The 18,836-nt window shown below is 51.8% G+C and overlaps 1 protein-coding gene across 1 annotated transcript in view; it reads left to right on the forward strand.

Annotated features, from left to right (window-relative positions):
• MLXIPL (MLX interacting protein like) overlaps window positions 1-15,847 on the forward strand; it is a 64,916-nt gene extending 49,069 nt beyond the window's left edge. The window contains exons 11-17 of the mRNA XM_050929201.1: window positions 4,121-4,295; window positions 6,862-6,974; window positions 7,223-7,342; window positions 7,836-7,963; window positions 9,176-9,299; window positions 12,244-12,373; window positions 13,924-15,847. Of these exons, the coding sequence (XP_050785158.1) occupies window positions 4,121-4,295; window positions 6,862-6,974; window positions 7,223-7,342; window positions 7,836-7,963; window positions 9,176-9,299; window positions 12,244-12,373; window positions 13,924-14,045 (912 nt within the window). The 3' untranslated portion in view covers window positions 14,046-15,847. The remainder of the gene's footprint in view (window positions 1-4,120; window positions 4,296-6,861; window positions 6,975-7,222; window positions 7,343-7,835; window positions 7,964-9,175; window positions 9,300-12,243; window positions 12,374-13,923) is intronic.
• Window positions 15,848-18,836: the final 2,989 nt, after the last annotated feature.

Raw genomic sequence — 18,836 nt, forward strand, 5'->3', positions numbered from 1 at the left:
GGTGTTTGTCTAACCTGCTCTTAAAAGCTCCAGCGATGGAGATTCCACAACCTCCCTAGGTAATTTGTTCCCATGCTTAACCACCTTGATAATCAGGAAGTTCTTCCTAGTGTCCAACCTAAACCTCACTTGCTGCAATTTAATCCTATTGCTTCTTGTCCTTTCTTCAGTGGCTAAGGAGAACAATTTATCACCCTCCAGCTTATAACAACCTTTAATGTACCTGAAGACTGTTATCACATCTCCCATTCCCAGATTTGAAGAAGAGCTCTGTGTGGCTCGAAAGCTTGTCCCTCTCACCAACAGAAGTTGCTCCAATAACAGATATTACCTCACCCACCTTGTTTCATCATATCCCCCCCCCCGTTTTCTCTTCTCCATACTAAACAGACCCAGTTTTTTCAATCTTCCCTCATAGGTCATATTTTCTAGACCTTTATTCATTTTTGTTGCTCTTCTCTGGACTCTCTCCAGTTTGTCCACATCTTTTCTAAAGTATGGTGCTCAGAACTGGAACAATACTTCAGCTGAGGACTAATCAATGCAGAGTAGAGTGAAAAAATTATTTCTTGTATCTTGCTTACGACACTCCAGTGAATACAGCACAACTGAATGTTCGCTTTTTTTACAACAGTGTTACATTGTTGACCCACGTTCAGTTTGTGATCCACGATAACCCCCAGATCCTTTTCTGCAGTACTCCTTCCTAGGCAGTCATTTCCCATTTTGTATTTGTGCAGTTGTTTATTCCTTCCTAAGTGGAGCACTTTGCATTTGTCCTTTTTGAATTTCCTCCTCTTTACTTTAGACCATTTCTCCAGTTTGTCCAGATCATTTTGAATTATAATCCTACCCTCCAAAGCACTTGCAATCCCTCCCAGTTTAGTATCATTTGCAAACTTTGTAAGTGTACTTTCTATGCCATTATTTAAATCATTTGTGAAGATATTGAATAGAATTGGAACGAGGATAGATCCTTGCAGGACCCCACTCGCTATGCCCTTCCAGCTCGATTGTGAGCCATTGATAACCACTCTCTATGCACAGTTTTGGAGCCAGTTGTGCACTCACGATATAGTAGATTCATCTAGGTTGTAATTCCCTATTTATTTATGAGGTCATGTAAGACAGTATCAGAAGCCTTACTAAAGTCAAGATATACCACATCTATCGTTTCCTTCATCCACAAGTCTTGTTACCATGTCAAAAAAGGATATTATATTGGTTTGACACGATTTGTTCTTGACAAATCCATGTTGACTGTTGCTTATCATCTTATTATCTTCTAGGTGCTTAACAAATTGATTGATTATTACTCCATTATCTGTCCGGGTACAGAAGTTAAGCTGACTGATCTGTATTTCCCTGGATTTCCTTATTCGCTTTTTTATAGACAGATACTATATTTGCCCTTTCCTGTCCTCTGGGATCTCTGTCGTCCTCCATGAATTCTCAAGTATAATTGTTAATGGCTCAAAGATCTCTTCAGTCAGTTCTTTGAGTATTCTAGGATGTATTTCATCAAGTTTGAAGACCTCTAACTTGTCTAAGTAATTCTTAACTTGTTCTTTTCCTATTTTAGCCTCAGATCCTGCCCCATTTACACTAATGTTCTCTATGTTAGTTGTCCAATCATTGCTAACTTTTTTGGTGAAAACTGAAATAAAAACGGCATTTAACACTTCAGCCAATGCTGTATTTTCTGTTATTGTCTTTCCCTCCTGATTTAATAATGGGCCTACCCTTCACCTGGTCTTCCTCTTACTTCTCATGTGTTTGTAAAATACTTTCCTGTTACCCTTTATGTCTCTAGCTAGTTTAATCTTATTTTGTACGTTTACCTTTCTAATTTTGTCCCCACATGCTTGTGTTGCTTGTTTATATTCATCCTTTGTAATTTTACCTAGTTTCCACTTCTTATATGATACTATTTTGAGTTTCAGGTCATTGAAGATCTCCTGGTTAAGCCAGGGTGGCCTCTTATATTTCCTACCTTTCCTACGCAGTGGAATAGTTGGCTCTTGTGCCCCTTAATGATGTCTCCCTGAAAAACTGCCAACTCTCCTGAACTCTTTTTTTCCTTAACCTGGCTTCCCATGGGATCTAACCTACTGATTCTCTGAGTCTGGTAAAGTCTCTGCCTTCTCAAAGTCCACAGTCTTTATTCTCTGGTTTTCCCCTCCCTCCTCCCATTCCTTAGAACCACAAACTCTGTCATTTCATGGTCACCTTCACCCAAGCTGCCTTCCACCTTCAGAGTCTCAGCTAGTTCCTCCCTGTTTGTCAGAATCAAATCCGGAAGACCCTCTCCCCTAGTCGCTTTCTCCACCACCTGTAATAAAAAGTTGTCTCCAATGCATCCCAAGAACTTGTTGGATAATCTGTGCCCTGCTGTGTTATTTTCCCCAACAGATATCTGAGTAGTTGAGGTCCCCCATCATCACCAGGTTCTATGCTTTGGATTTTGTTAGTTGTGTAAAAACCAGTCTCATCCACCTCTTCTTCCTGGTGAGGTGCTCCATAATAGGCCCCCTCCATGACATCACTCCTGTTTTTTACCCTTTATCCTTTCTCAGAGACTTTCAATAGGTCTGCCTCCCACTGTTGTCTCCGTGCAAGTGTAGATATCTTTGATATACAAGGCAACTCCTCCTCCCCTGCCTGGCCTTCCTGAACAAGCTGTACCTTTCTGTACCAGTATTCCGGTCATGTGAACGATCCCTCCAAGTTTCTGTGATGCCACTTCTGTTCTGTTTATGATTATTCACTAGTATTTCTAGTTCTTCCTGTTTATTCCCCATACTTCTTGTATTAGTGTACAGACATCGGAGATATTTATTACGTTTCTCCTCTATATTCCCTCTGGTTTCTCCTTTGTCCATGCTATGATTTTCCATGTTCCCCCCAGATTCAGATCCTTCACCCAAGTCTCCATGTTCTAGACCAGGGGGAGGCAACCTATGGCACGCATGCCAAAGGCAGCACACGAGCTGATTTTCAGTGGCACTCCCACTGCCTGGGTTCTGGCCATCGGTCCGGGGGGCTCTGCATTTTAAATGAAGCTTCTTAAACATTTTAAAAACCTTATTTACTTTACATACAACAATAGTTTAGTTATATATTATAGACTTACAGAAAGAGACCTTCTAAAAACGTTAAAATGAATTACTGGCATACAAAACCTTAAATTAGAGTGAATAAATGAAGACTCGGCACACCACTTCAGAAAAGTTGCCTACCCTTGTTCTAGACTTACCTGTGGGCTTTTGTCTGCCACCCCTGTTGGACCTAGTTTAAAGCCCCCTCACTAGCTTAGCCAGTCTGTGTCTGAAGACACTCTTCCCCTTCCAAGGCAGGTGGACCCCATCTCTGCTCATCAGCCCTTCTTCTCGCAACAGGATTCCTTGGTCGAGGAAACCAAAGTGCCTGGTGACACCATCAGGGCAGGAGCGAGGGGCATCGGTGGCGTGGGGGGAAATTGGGGCTGGATGAGCAGGGGATGGGTCAGGGCAGGAGCAAAGAGCATCGGAGGAGTGAGGGGGCACTGGGGACTGGACGAACAGGGGGTGTACCAGGGCAGGAGCAAGAGGTATCAGCAGAGCTTGGGGAGGAACTGGGGACTAGACAAACAAGGGGTGTGCCAGCACAGGAGCGAGGGGCACTGGCAGAGCTTGAGGGACAGTCAGGATGATATTTTATGCCCTGTATTTCCAAGTGGAGAACATTTCCTGAGGTTAAAGAAAATTCCTTTTCCCCCCCATGCCTGGCTCAGGGCTGGCAAGGGGTCCATTGGCTGCCAAGGGGGCTGCATCACATGAGAGGGTCTGTCCAGTCTTTGGGAGCCCCAGGGCTCATGCCATGTTGCTGTAACCTTGTGAGAAATTAGGGGCCCTTCCTTCTCCCTATCCCCTTAGGTGTAGTTTGACTGTGAGCCTCGCGGGCAGTGACCTCGTCTACTAGAGTCAAACTGCTGTAGGTACTTCAGTGACTGTCTCCTGTGTGCTGGCTGGGGAAAGGCCCTGGCCCCTTCTCACCCTTGGCCTCCTGGGTCACGGGTCTGAGACTTTGAGCTGGGGAGCCCAAAGTGCAAACTCCTTCTCTCCGGCTTCTCTCTTTGCAGGCAGGGGGCCTTGCTGAAGTCCCCTCTAGCTTCCTGCCCCGCATGGCCCAGCTGAGTCCGGGGCTGTCTCCTGGCTCCAGCCCTTCGCAGTCTGTCCCCATCACACTGGCTGTGGTACAGCCGGGATCCCTGCTTGTCCCCAAGACGGAGCAGCTTTCCCCCACATCGGCCTGTGGTGAGCGGGGCAGCGTCTCTGACACCTCCTCTTTGATTACCAGAGAGAAACAAACACCCCTGCAGGTGATGCAGGCTCAACAGCCTTTCAGTGGTGGAAATCCACCTGAAGGCGGCTCCCCAGCTCCATATTGCCAGAGCCAAGCAGTCTGCTGGTGCTTCCCCCCCGAGATCCTTTTGAAGATCCACCGCACCCCTCAGTTCTGTTTGTTAACACAAGAGATGGATGGGTGGGTGTTGACAATACAGAGCGATTGGGGTTAGCAGAGGCTAGGCAGGCAGGCGAGAAAAGAGCTCCAGAAAAGCCAGGACATGGAGCCACACCAGGGACACAACACCAGAGCCAGCCCTGCTGCCGCACTGCTGTCCTAGAGTGGGCAGAATGATGCAGATAACTTGAATCAGCTTGAATTGCTGACAGGGTCCTGGTGGGCAGCTGCATGCAGGGACAGTGGGCAGTTCCAGGGGGAACTGGTGCCAAATATTGGAGAGTTGGTCACCAACAGGGCAACCCAAGGCAGCTGGTTGGAGTCTCTCAATGTTTTTTCTGCAAAAAAAAAAAAATATGTGCCTTTCACCAGATGGAAAATGTTCACAGTAACTCTTCATTCTGCTTGAAATGTTCTGCTTTTACAGTGGAAAAAAAAAGAAAACTCAATTCTTTCAGTAAAAATATCAACTTGGGTTAAAATGTTTGGTTTTTGGAAAAAGTAATTCAATATTTCATTTTCAAAAACCAAAAGTGTTTACTTGAATTTTTTAAAAAAAAAAAAACAAGCCTTTTTGGGTTGTGTAGCCATGCAGACTCACCCCTGCAGCACCTCCTGCTGGTCTGTTCTGGGAATTAGCTCATTCCAGCTCCAGAGCACCCTCTGTAGGCCAGGACCCACCTGTCCTCTGACCCCCATGTCCCTCCCAGGACCCAGTGCCCTGTTAGCTGGGGTGCTGCCCCCTGGCAGTAACCCCTTTCTCTCAGGATCTCCCCTTCCTGGGAAACCCCCACCCACTATCCCCACCTTGCCTCAATATCAGACTACTGCCAGTCGTCATCTAGCCCCCGCGCCCTGGGGCAGACTGCAGTATCAGCCTCTCATCACTGGCAAGGTTGGGTTTGGACCTGCTGCCTTTGCCTACCCCTGGGCTGCCCTCTGCAACCCCCAGTACCTGTTGGCCTTATGCTAGGCCACAGCCTGGGGCTTTCCAGGCTAGAGCTCCCCAGCTCCTCTACCTTTCCCCAGCCCTGCACCACTCAGGTACCTTCTGTCTCACTCCCTCTGTCCTGGCCATTCCCCCTCAACAGACAGAGAAAGACTGCCTGGGCCTCTGGCTCACAACCTTTATAAGGGCCAGCTGGGCCTGAGTGGGGCATAGCCCCAGCTGAGCCTACTTTCCCCCAGTCAGCCCAGGCTTTTAGAGCTGCAGCCCTCTGCAGGGCTGCTTTTAAACCCCTCAGGGCAGGAGCAGGTTGTTTCAGGTTTTCTTTGAAAAGCCACATTTTTTGCTGAAAGTTTTTGAAAAAAAAAAAACCACCTAAAAAAGTTCAACATTTCTCAGGGAACATTACTGGCATTTTTTGAGTAGCTCTGAAATTGGTGGGGATCTTCTCACCCGCGCTGGGATTCTGTACCCACATCAGGTCACTCATTGCAGCGAGAACAGAAAGGGGCAATGAAAGGTACTAGGGGCACCACTACTAGTTAGTGTCAGCTTGTAGAATCTCTCCCGGCTCTGCTACTGACCTACTCTGTGAACTTGGGCGAATCACTTAATTTGCCTAATGAGAATAGCTCATGCCTGCCTCCTGGTGGGATTGAGAAGAGTCAGTAAAAGCACTGAGGTTCCTCTGATGGAAAGTCCTACTGATGGATACGATGCTGTTAGCTTGTCAAAGACAAGGCCTGTTGGGATCAGAAAGGAGCACAGGGAGCTTTGACAGAGGTATGGAGAGAGGAATGAATTCACACACACACCCCCAATATAGGAACACAGGGACTCGTGGTGAACCCAGAGGCACCATAGAATAGCTAGAGTGACTCCGTTCTTTGGATGCAGTGTATAATCTGTGGGACTCACTGCTGCAGGACATTATGGAGGCACATAGCTTAGTGAGATTCATCAGTGATTAGACTGTGACCTGAGTGAGGCTAGGATTGCAGGGACAGTGTCTGGGATCAGTGTCAAGGGCCATCATCCCCTTCCTTCAGGGCATAGGCTGCTCTATCACTGCGTGGTCAGGAAGCAATGCCCCCCCCAGCTCTCCCTTGCTCAGCGTGGTGCATTATGGTGAGGTAACCCCTTTTCCTGAAGCCCCTGGCACTGGCCAGTCAGTTCTGGGCTGCTGCATCAGTGGGGCTCTTGGTCTGCTCCAGGGCACCTGTCCCTCTATCTCTGTGGCGCAGTGGGACAGGACCCTGAGTCATTATGACTGAGCCTGCCCTGTGCAGGAGGCTTGCAGGACCCAGCCTAGGCAGTCATGCCCCCAGTCCCAGCCCCTGCACTGGGGCAGGTCCTGGAACCAGTAGGTGCTGCCCACAGCCCCACCCAAAGAGTCTTGTTTTATCTTCCAGCCAGTGACTGGCTGAAGCCTGGACAGGTCTCTCCGGTGCCGGTTGGAGTGCTGACTGCCGGGATCTCGCTGCATCACTCCACCCCTAGCCGGGGTAGGCCGGAGTCCAGCAAGGTACGGAACAATCCAGGGCTCCCAGGGAGACTGTCTCCTCTCTGCCCACCCGACAGGCACAGCCCTCTTCTCCCCGCCCCTCCAGGGCTCCAGACTGCCCACTTCCCTCCCTTTGTGTTCACATTGCATCGCACCTGCTCCCCCCGTTGCAACATCGATGGATCTGCCCTGGCCTTGGCTCAGGTGGGCAGTGCTGGGGGGTATCCCCCCCACCCCTTGCAGTGCCTGACTCTGCCCCTGCCCTGCAGACAGAGAGCCGCCGCATCACACACATCTCCGCTGAGCAGAAGAGACGCTTCAACATCAAGCTGGGCTTTGACACCCTGCACGGGCTGGTGAGCACTCTGAGTGCCCAGCCCAGCATCAAGGTGAGTGAGAGGGTAGTGAACGCCAAAGCAGGCTCTGAGGGCAGGACTGGCAGCTCTCCAGGGGACACCCAGTGCCCAAAGTACCAAACCTCTCCTATGCGTGGTGCCCAGCCCCCCCAGAGAGTCCCCAGAGCTAGGAGAGGGAGTGCCAGGTTTGGGCTGCATCAGCCATTCAGCTCTGCCGTGGCCAGGCAGCTCCTGGGTGCCCCTGCGGCTCTAGGCCCCCAGCCAACCGCCCCCCTCAGCCCCTTTCCCCAGCTACAGACTGTCCCTTGGCCTCCTGTTGTGGAATGGGGCATTCTGTGCTGACCAACCATCTAGGTCTTGGAGCCCCTGTAGGGGCACCTGGGGGAGGCTGTTTCTCCCAAAAACCGTGATAGGCCCAGCCCCCTGCTGTGGAGCTCTTTCCTCCTGGGAGACAGAGAGGTGGGAGGGAGATGAGGGACAGCTGCAAGAGATCAGCGTCACTCAGCCCCCACATCTGGCCCCTCAGGTCAGCAAGGCCACCACACTGCAGAAGACAGCAGAGTACATCTGCAAGCTGCAGCAGGAGAGGGCCGCCCTGCAGGACGAGGCGCAGCGGCTGCGGGAGCAGATCGAGGAGCTCAATGCAACCATCAAGTAGGATGGGGGGAGAGAGGAGGGAGGCCATGCCAGGGGAGGGGAAAAGCAGGGAGGGGAGGGGAGAAGACAGGGAGTGTGCTGCAAAGGGTTACCACTCAGTAGGGGGCGCTCTTCCCTTGTCAGTGTTGAACTTAATCCCCCAGCATGATGCAAATGGGCACTGGGCTGCTGTCTGCTGAATGAGACATCACATCTAAAAGGGGGCCCTTCCCATGAGGCTGGCGGTGCAGCGTTGCTGTGCAGTGTGTGCTATCAGCAGCTGCTGTGTTCCACCCCAGAAGTGGCAGCACATCAGTCATGTGGGAGGAGGTTTCCCACTATGTTTGTAATGTATTTTGGGATCCAGAGATGGAGAGTGCCCCAGCAAGGCAGAGTTATTATTAATGGAGCCAAGGCACACTGCCCCTTTCCCTGAAGCGCCCAACCTGCCATGGTGTCAATGGAGGGGGGGGAGGATTAGCCCATCTGGGCACAGTTCCCCATAGAGCCCCAGGTCCTCTCTCCACAATTCAGTCACTCTAGTTCGATTGTAAACACCCCACATAGTCATGCTGGAAGTCTGGGGCTGCCTCTGCTACAGCCCTGGGAGACAGCCCCTCCAGAACGGGGCAGAACCTGGGGTCTTGAGAAGGATCACCTTCCTGAGGGGAACTGCGGAGCCTGCCAGCCCACCCCAGTGGGCCCCAGGTACCAGGGACAGGATGAGAGCAGAACGCTATGCACAGGCAGATAGAGGATGGGGAGCAGTGGGTGGATGGGGAGCAGTGCCCCCGGCAGTCTTCTCCCCCATGAGGTGGAGGGTGGCACCAGGAGCCTGGCACCTCTTAGAGAGCCTGGCATGGCCATCAGTATGGGGCAGCCCTCAGCGGGAGAGAGTGCATGGGGAGGTGGGCAGGAGCTGTCCGCTGCCCCAGGGATGGGGTTGCTGTCCACCACCATCTCTTGCTGACTCGTCTCAGAAGTGGGGCTTTCCTCAGGTGACCATCAGCCATGGAATCGCTAATCGCTGGTGAGCAGCTCGGCCGTGCTTAGGGCATGGTGCCAGTCCATCACTCCCTGCTGCAGCATCCCTCCTGGACAAGGCTTGGGGGTGAAGGCGGCTGGAGAGCTGGGCCTGAGGGTGGGACGTTGACTGTTCTCCCCAGTGCCAATCTCTGTGTGTGTGTGCCTGTCAACCGAGGCAAATGCCATCTTCTTGTGCCTCTGCAGCCTGTGCCAGCAGCAGCTGCCCGCCACAGGAGTGCCCATCACCCGCCAGCGCTTCGACCAGATGCGCGATATGTTTGACGAGTACGTCCGCTCCTGCACGCTGCAAAACTGGAAGTTCTGGGTTGTATCCTTGGAGACGGGCGCCCCACCCCATTGTCCCTTGCCCAATCATGTGGGGTCCTGCAGCTTCTTGGGGTGCTGAGGAGGGTCAAAGATGTTACTATGGTGACAGCCTCCTGCAGGTAGACACCTCACAGCCCCTCCCCTCTTCTGTCACCTCTTGAGGGGAGACACCCGTGCCTGCTAGAGCCTGGCTGCTGGGAAATGACTCTGAGTCCATGGTTTCTATGCCCTGCTCACACACCCCACACACGGGGACCGCAGGTATCAGCCTGCTCCCTGGAGCCAGCTGGACATTTTCAAGACTTTGAAGCCCGCTCCCCTAGGCTAGTCTCCAGATTCCCTCTGCAGCCCCCAGGGACCAGGGTCCAAGCTTGAGTTTTGAATAGCAGTGTCCCCTTGCTGCTCCCGCCTAGGGTGTCTCTTACACTGTTCTGCTAGTGAAAAGCAGCCCCTGCAGGCTCCTCTCACACAGCCAATAGCATGTGAAGGCACACCCAGCAAAGTTACACAAATGCTGCCACAGCCACTCCTTAACTGTATTACAAGGTGACACCCGCAAATCCCCCAGCCCCAGCCTTGCACCTCAGAAATGTGCATCTCACACTGCTTAAGGCCCCCTTGACAAGGGTAAGCTCATTAATTAGTTCATCATTTCATCAAAGGAAATGATCATGCCCCAGCCTCTGTTAACCTGAGTAGAGATTCCCCAGACACTTCAGTCAAAACACGCTGTCTTGGACAAAATATTAAAATAAGTTTATTAACTAGGGAAAGAGATTGTAAGTGATAAAAGCAGAATTTATTACAAAAGGAAATAAAGTGATAAAATCGCAAGCTAATTCCTACGCATTACCAAGGCTAGTAGTCAGGGCCAGATTAACTCTTCTGTGGGCTCGGGGCTATTACATTTTGTGGGCCCCTGGGGGTTTAGAGTGAGGGAGTGGGCTCAAGCCTGGGGCAGGGGATTGGGATGCAGGAGGAGGTGCAGCTCCAGTGGGGGGGGGGGCTCTGGGGTGAGGCCAGGGATGGGACAGGGGGTTGGGGTGCAGCAGGAGGTTCAGGGTGCAGGTTCTGGGAGGGAGTTTGGGTGCAGGCAGGGGCTCTGGGCTGGGGTAGGGGGTTGTGCTGCAGGAGGGGGTGTGGGATGCAGGCTCCGGCCAGGAGGTGCTTACCTCGGGTGGCTCCTGGTCAGTGGCGCAGCAGGGCTAAGGCAAGATCCCTGCCTGCCCTGGCTCCGCGCTGCTCTGCTACCCGAGGTGGTCAGCCCCTAGACAGAGGGGCCAAGCCACTCTGCACAGTGCACACTGCCCATGCCCACAGGTGCCACCCCTGCAGCTCCCATTGGCTGCGCTACCAGGCCAATGGGAGCTGCGGAGCTGGTGCTGGAGGCGGGGGTAGCACGCAAAGCAGAGATTCCCTGAATGCCCCTTGCCTAGGGGCCATGGGGATATATTGACAAGCTGGCGCTCACGGCTCCAGCCAGTGCGGAGACTTGCCGCTGGCCAGATGAAAAGAAGGAGCAGGACACATCTGGCCTACAGGCATGCAATGCCCCCCTTAGCCCGCGGCCCTGCGCTGCAGCCCCTAAAGCCCCTGCATTAACCCAGCCTTGCTAATAGTTCTAAAAGCAAAACCTGTTGTCGCACCATAAATTGCAATACATTTCACAGGCTGTTTCTGCTGAGCCTGGGACAGTGGGGATAGCTCAGTGGTTTGAGCATTGGCCTGCTAAACCCAGGGTTGTAAATTCAATTCTTGAGGGGGACACATAGGGATCTGGGTAAAAAATCAGTATTTGGTCCTGCCTAGTGAAGGCAGGGGGCTGCACTCAATGATCTTTCAGGGTCCTTTCCAGCTCTATGAGAGAAGTTTATCTCCATATATAACCCCTCCCATAGGTGCTGAGTTTCTAATCTGCCCAGGCTTCCCCCTCCCCCCGAGCCTGCTGCATCTCACTCCTCCCCCCAGCACCTCCTGAGCCTGACACCACAAAACAGCTGATCTGTAGTGGGGTGGGGAGGTTCTTGTAGGGGGGACTGCCAGTGGGTGCTCAGCACCTATCATTTTTTTTCCATGGCTGCTCCTGCCCCAGAGCACCCATGTAGTCAGCGCCTATGACCCCTCCCACAGTTCAATGATACATCTCGGTCTTTCAAACCATCTTGCTTCCATGTACGGAGGTGGGAGAAGAAAGGTAATGGGGAAGACGTTGTCTCTTATACTCTTTATACCCTCCTTTCTGTGAGGCACACCTACCCTCGGCTGCGGTTCAGACCATCACTCTGTGGTGGACTTGAGATTCAAAGCCCTTTTCAGGTGAATTGTAAATTTCTTGCTGACACCATCTGTGTTCTTGATGTTTGAAGCATTTTCAGGGATGACATGCAAGGCCTTTGTTTACAGTCCTTTTGTTATTTCTAAGGACCTAGTCTATGGGCATTCCCCAGACTCAAAATCATGTTTCAGTAGCAAACATATAGCAAAATCTCATGGCTCCCTACACAATAATGATACATCAGTTAACAGGACAGCAGTATTCTGTAGATCATGAGTTTTCAAATGATACTTCGTAAGGCATGCTTTGTACAAAATATATCAGAACAAAAGTGGTGAACATGAGGTACGGGGTATCACCTGATACCCCGCACACTCCTGGTAGCCACATCCCCTGTAGTCCCCCCCCGCAATCCCGGTGTTGGCCTCAGGACACCTGTTCTTGTTCCCAGCAAGATACTGTGAGCTTAGAGCTCATGCTCCTGCCACCCAGATGAGCCATGGCCTGGTTTGGCACCACGCGGGGTGGCACTAACTCTGCAGCCTGCTGTGTCGCTCCCCAAGTGCCAGGAGCCAGCAGGAAAGGGGCAGCAGCAGAGGGAGGGACATGGTGGCTGGTCAATCAGTTCTGCCTTGTGATGGGGAGTCCTTAACTGCTCTGTTCGCATTAGTTCAGCATCATCATCCGGCCTTTGTTTGAATCCTTCAATGGCATGGTCTCCACAGCCAGCATGGACAGCCTCAGCGAGACGTCACTAGCCTGGCTGGACCAGTATTGCTCCCTCCCAGCACTTCGGCCTAGTACGTAGTCTCACTTCAGCCCTTGCCTGCCCTGGAGAAGACGGGGGCTGGCCCTGCCTGCCATTTGCTTGCAGCCCCTGCTGTTCGCACCTGAGCTGGGTGGGAGGTCTCATAGACTCATAGACTTTAAGGTCAGAAGGGACCATTATGATCATCTAGTCTGACCTCCTGCACAATGCAGGCCACAGAATCTCACCCATCCACTTCTATAACAAACCCCTAACCTATGTCTGAGTTACTGAAGTCCTCAAATTGTGGTTTGAAGACCTCAAGCTGCAGAGAATCCTCCAGCAAGTGACCCGTGCCCCATGCTGCAGAGGAAGGCGAAAAACCTCCAGGGCCTCTGCCAATCTGTCCTGGAGGAAAATTCCTTCCCGACCATAAATATGGTGATCAGTTAAACCCGGAGCATGTGGGCAAGACTCACCAGCCAGCACCCAGGAAAGAATTCTCTGTAGTAACTCAGATCCCATCCCAACACAGACCACTGGGCATACTTACCTGCTGATAATCAAAGATCAGTTGCCAAATTAATTGCTGTGGTACACCACCCCATAAATGCAATAACTAAACAATGGAATAATTTCCCCTAAACCCTTAAAATATAGAAGCCATTGAAAGCTGGCCTGCCTATAAAACAAAAACACAGGAAAGTATGGGGGCAATTCCTCTGCTATGTCTGCACTCGGCAAGGGTATTTGTGAAAAAAAAAAAGAGGGCGGGGGGATATTCGTCTCAGTGCCGTGATCAGGAGAACTGCACTATGATGGGGGCATGTGAGGGGGCTGTGCTCGCATTGAGGGATGCTGTCTCGGGGGAGTGGCACTCTCAGGGCTAGCTCTGGGGCTGCCCAAAGCTGCTCTGGCAATGCTCTTCCCCCCTGCCTTGGGGTCAGCAAGGGATTCGCTTCCTAGCTCCATTTGGACCTGGTTCTCCCGCTCCTGAGCTTGGTCAGAGGGAGGTCCAATCGCTGCACTAGATGGGGTTCAGGGGCAGGGACCCACTAAACTGAGATGTGGTTCCGGGAGCAAGGTCAGGATTGGAAGGATGGGGATGGGAAGACTGGCTTGTTGGATATACAGTCTCCTGGTCTGCAGCTGCAGCAAGAGACATTGATGGTTTCCCAGTCTCATACTGTGGGCAAAGGGAAAGGCTGCGCATTGCAAACCCAGAGGGAGGAGCAGTGCTTTTCTCATCACACAATTAGCCTGTGAAATTCCCATCCACATGAGCTCCCCAAGGCGAAACTTAGCAGGATTCAATAGGGGATCGGACAAAGGTGCAGATAAAGAGAAGAGCCATGGGTACATGGGACAGGATTTAAACCCTGCCAGGGGTTAGGAGGACACCTCCCCTGGGGAAGGTTATGCCATAGCTGCCTATTAACAGGGATCTTCCTGTGCAACAGCTGGCCCAGCCAGTGTGAGAGCTGGGGTATGGGTTAGATGGCTGGGCCCTGTGCCCTATGGCAAGCGGACAGGCTGCCTGAAGCAGCTCAGAGCCTATCAGCAGAGGACACCGACCCGTCTCATTTGGTTTTGTCTCCCCAGCTGTCCTGAGCTCTCTCCGCCAGCTGAGCATTTCCACCTCTATCCTGACCGACCCGGCATGTGTACCCGAGCAGGCCACCCAGGCAGTGATGAGGACAGACCCCAGCAACAACTCCTCCTAGTTACAAGGGAGGGGCCCGTCACACCTGGTAAGATGCTCCATTTCTGCAAAACAACCACTCGCCTTTACCAGCAAGAGTCTCCTATTGCAGTCTCAGTCCCGCTGTCACCATACTGCCTCCCCCATCCATGCGGTGGGAGGCCGTCAGCAAAAGGAAAGACAAAATCAGTGCATGATCCAGGACACCTGCTGCATGGACACGTTCCACCACCCAAGATGCTGATGTCCAGAAGAGCTTTTCCTCAGAAAATTCCTTACCTGAAAATAGCACCGTGCAAGGCTACACGTGGGAAATGCCGACGGTCTTGGAGAACCTGGTTCCTTCACAACGACTCCCTCCAGGTGCTGACCTCAAATTAAAACACTGGTATACTCTAACTTGAAAAGAGGCAGAGTGGCAAAGCTTGGTGACTTTAGGGAGAGGGATAGCTCAGTGGTTTGAGCATTAGCCTGCTAAAGTCAGGGTTGTGAGTTCAATCCTTGAGGGGACAATTTAGGGATCTGGGGCAGAAATCTGTCTGGGGATTGGTCCTGTTTTGAGCAGGAGGTGGGACTAGATGACCTCCTGAGGTCCTTTCCAACCCTGATATTCTATGATTCTATTCTAAGTGGAAGCTGAGAGATGACCCTAAATGTGAACATGGAGAGCTTAGGTGAACATTGGCTGATGCAGTGCCCTGGAAATCATCCTGTACTCCTAAGGAATTGAGATCAGTGAGAACACCAGGTCTTGGCTGCAGTTTTGGAGTGACAAGCTATGATGATGACCAGTGAGAGTAGGGGCTCAGAGGAGTCCAGGGTGCCCACTGAGAGAAGAGTGCCTTCCCCAACTTACTGCTCAGCAATAGAGGCAGCAGCCACTGACCAGGGGAGGGAATCACTCAGCTGCCTCTGGCTCCTAAGGAGAAGGATTTGGGCCTTCAGTCTCCCTGAAGCCTTATCTTCTGAATCAAGCAATGGAACCTGGTACTGCATCCCCAGAGACCAAGGGACAGGGAGACCACAAGAGCTGCAGAAAAGCCCATCTCAGCAACAAGATGCTAGTGCCTCATCCCCGACCTGTCCTAGGGATGGAAGTGCCCCTGGAGAGTTGCAAACAATGAGGCTGGTGCATGAAGCTCTTTGTGGTTCCATGGAAGATGCCCCATGAGAAGGTCAGCATCTCTCACTGCCCAAGCCTTATCTTCACAAATATGGCTGCTTCCGTTCAGTATGCGAGGTCCTAGACTCTGGATAACCAACTCTATCCAGACTCTGTGTGTTTGCTTTAGTCTCCAGCCCATTGTTAATAGCTCCCATGTCCACACTAGGTCTGAGTGGTTACTCTGGCTGGTGGGTGTTAAATTCTAAGCAGTGGTTGTTCTGGTCACATCTCTGGTGGAATCCCCACCTCCCTTTCAGTCAAATTTGAACTCAGAAGCTGGCTTCTGGAGTGGAGAATACTGTACAAATCAACAGAAATCTCCTGTTCATATTGTTGTTGTGCTCAGCTGAATAACTGGGCTGCTCAGTTGTCTCCTGCTGCATTTTGTTGCCCTTTTGCTCCTTTTCCTGTAACGTGAGCAACATAGCCTCTTGTCTCTCATGTTTGGAACAGTAGCTCAAAGGCAGCTGCTGGATTTCCCCTTTATGGGTGTTTCCCAAGCAAATATTTTCTGTCTTTTAGTTTTAGGATGTTCTAGAATGCAGAAGTTTTCCCGTGAATGTTGTCTGATGTCATGTTGCCAAAGGAATGTCCTGTTCCTATATCCCATGCTGCATGCCCTGGCTCTGTAAGCAATGGCAGATCCTTTGTGATAAAGAGACTTTGTTCCTTCGCATTTTGATAGTGTATTTCTTAAGTTTTTCAGCATTTCTCACCCTGTTGCTGCCTCTGGAAATATACACAGAACTGAGCAACAGGGGCTCCTGCTGCCAAAAGCCCACACCAAAGAATTACTCCTTTCCCTGGGCTCTGTAATACTCCAAGCAGAACATACTGTGAATAGATGGTTTGCAAAGGAGCAGTGCATAGTAACCTGTACCAGCCCCAGGCAGACTTCAGGTGCTTATGACTATGCGGGTGTCTCCAGCTGCTGTGCCTGCATATGACCTGCTGATCCAAGAGCTGGAGCCACAGTCTGTGTAAGAAGCGGTGGAAATGCTCCTGTAGTATGTAAGGTGCGAAGGAATCACAAAAAAAGGAGACAGTCCAACTACAGGGAAGAATAATAGTAATAGTTCTGGGAGGGGAGGAGCCGTGGACGCAGGCCACACGTGGAGCAGTAGGATGGGGACAGGGCCGGTGCAACCATTTCGGCAAACTAGGCGGCCGCCTAGGGTGCCTAGTGGTTGGGGGCGCCTAAAAGCCGCCTCAGGCGAGGAGGTGAAGTGGAGGTGAGCTGGGTGGGGGGGCGCGTGGGGAGGGCTGCCCGCAGTAACGGGGGGGGGGCGCACAGGGGAACAGCCCCCCACCCCAGCTTACCTCCACTCTGCCTCCTCCGCTGAGCACACAGCCCAGCTCTGAGTCTCCTCCAATCAGCGCCGCAAGCCTGGGCGGGGAGGAGAATTAGAGCGGCGCCGGCGTGCTCAGTGGAGGAGGCGGAGCCGAGGTGAGCTGGGGCGGGCTACCCAGGCAGGGTTAGCTTCCGCGGGGGGAGTCTCCCCAGGCAGGGTTAGCTGCTGGGGATGGGGGAGGAGACAGGGTGAGTCTCCCTGGGCAGGGTTAGTTGCTGTGGGGGGACAAGGGGGAGAGGGGTTAGCTGTCGCAGTGGGGGGGTAGCTGCTGCGGGGGGGGGCTCTCCAGGTGGGGGGCTGAGTTAGCTGCTGGGCGGTGGGGTGTTAGCTGGGTGGGGGGTGCAAGGTGGAAGTTTCCTCTAGGGCGTGAAACTTCCTTGCACTGGCTCTGGATGGGGAAGCCACTCACCAGAGCAGAGCCATCTCCGCCAGTAGTGACGCACTCCTGCACCCTTCCTCCTGGACTGTGCCTCATTCCCACACTCACCACCCCCCTGCTGGAGCCCCCAGAGCTCCCCTTGCTTGGCACTGCTGCCTACAGGGTTGTTGTCTCCTGGGAACAGTCCAGGGTGGGTGTGACGGGCTCAGTCACAGAGACCTCCTTGGGACTGTCACCTGACATGCTGAAATTACCTCTCAGCCCGTTTTCCCTGATGGGTTGAGACTCCAGAACCCTGCTTTGTTGAGCCAGACACACTAGCCTGCTGCAACACAGACCCAGGTCTGAACCACACCCCCAAAGCTAAAGGCTTTAATTGAAAACCACTCAGCAGGTTACGTATCTCCAGCACCCAGACACCCAGTTCCCAATGGGATCCAAAGCCCAAATCTGTTTTACTCTGTATAAAGCTTATACAGGATAAACTCATGAATTGTCTGCCCTCTATAACACTGATAGAGAGAAATTCACAACTGTTTGCTTCCCCAGGTGTTAATCAAATACACTGGGTTTGTTAATAAACAAAAGTTATTTATTAAGTATAAAAGTAGGATTTAAGTGGTTTCAAGTGATAACAGACAGAAAAAAGTAAGTCACCAAGCAAAATAAAGCAAATCCATACAAGACTAAGCCTAATACATTAAGACACTGAATACAGGTACATCTCACCCTCAAAGATATTCCAATAAGCTTCTTTCACAGTCTAGACTCCTTCCTAGTCTGGGCCCAATTTTTTCCCCTGGCAATTCCTTGCTAATTCCAGTAGGCATCTTAAGTGAAAAGCAGGGGCTTTTTCATGACTAGGACCACTTTGTCCTGCTCCACCCCTTTTATAGCTTTGGCATAAGGCAGCATAGACCCTGACTCCACCCCTTCCCTGCCCCCTCCCACCCCCATTCCAACCCCTTCCCCAAACTTTCTGCCCCAACTCCACCCCCTCCCTGCCTCTATTCCAACTCCCTCAAATTCCTGCCCTGGCCCCACCTCCTCCCCTGAGTGTGCCATGTTCCCACTCCTCCCCCTCCCTCCCAGAGCTTGCTACAGCTGTTCGGCAGTGGCAAGCACTGGGAGGGAGGTGGAGGAGCAGGGATACCGCGTGCTCAGGGGAGGAGCTGGAGGAGGAGGCGAGGAGAGGTGGGGTGCTTGGCTGCCGGTGGGTGCAGAGCACCCACTAATTTTTCTCCGCGGGTTCTCCATCCCACTGAGTCAGCACCTATGCAAGGTGGGGATCCTTGGTTTCTCTGGGTCCCCACTCCTCTTTCTAAATGGAAAAGCACCAGGTTTAAGATGGATTCCAGTATCATGCGACATGGTCACGGCCCTAAGACCCCATTCTTCATTATTCATGTCAAGTACCCAGGAAGGCTTGCAGGTAAACAGACCCATTCACAACCAATTGTCCTAGTCAATGGGAGCCATCAAGATCCTAAGCCACATTAATGGCCCCCACTTTGCATACTTACAATAGGACTGCAGAGCAATACTTCATATTTCTAGTTTTAGATACAAGAATGATACATTCCTACAAATAGGATGAACACACAGTAGATTATAAGCTTTGTAATCAACAAATGTAATCAAACAAGAGACTGTTTGCATAAAGCATATTACAGTTACATGATATTCACATTTATAAACATATTTCCATAAAACAATGGAGGAGTGCAATGTCACAGTGGGTCTGCAGTTTTTCCCACTGTCTCTGTGTGCAGAGGGAAGGGCATGAAACTGGAAAACAGCAGGCAGTAGAGTGGCTCTGGTGGCCCACTGGTATGGCACATAGTGGTGCTGGGTTCTGTTCCTGGCTTGGTGGCTAGTCATGTCATCATTTTGTGCCTCAGTTTCCCCATCTGCTAA

Source organism: Gopherus flavomarginatus, chromosome 19 (genome assembly GCF_025201925.1).
Source record: "Gopherus flavomarginatus isolate rGopFla2 chromosome 19, rGopFla2.mat.asm, whole genome shotgun sequence".
NCBI lineage: Eukaryota > Metazoa > Chordata > Testudines > Testudinidae > Gopherus > Gopherus flavomarginatus.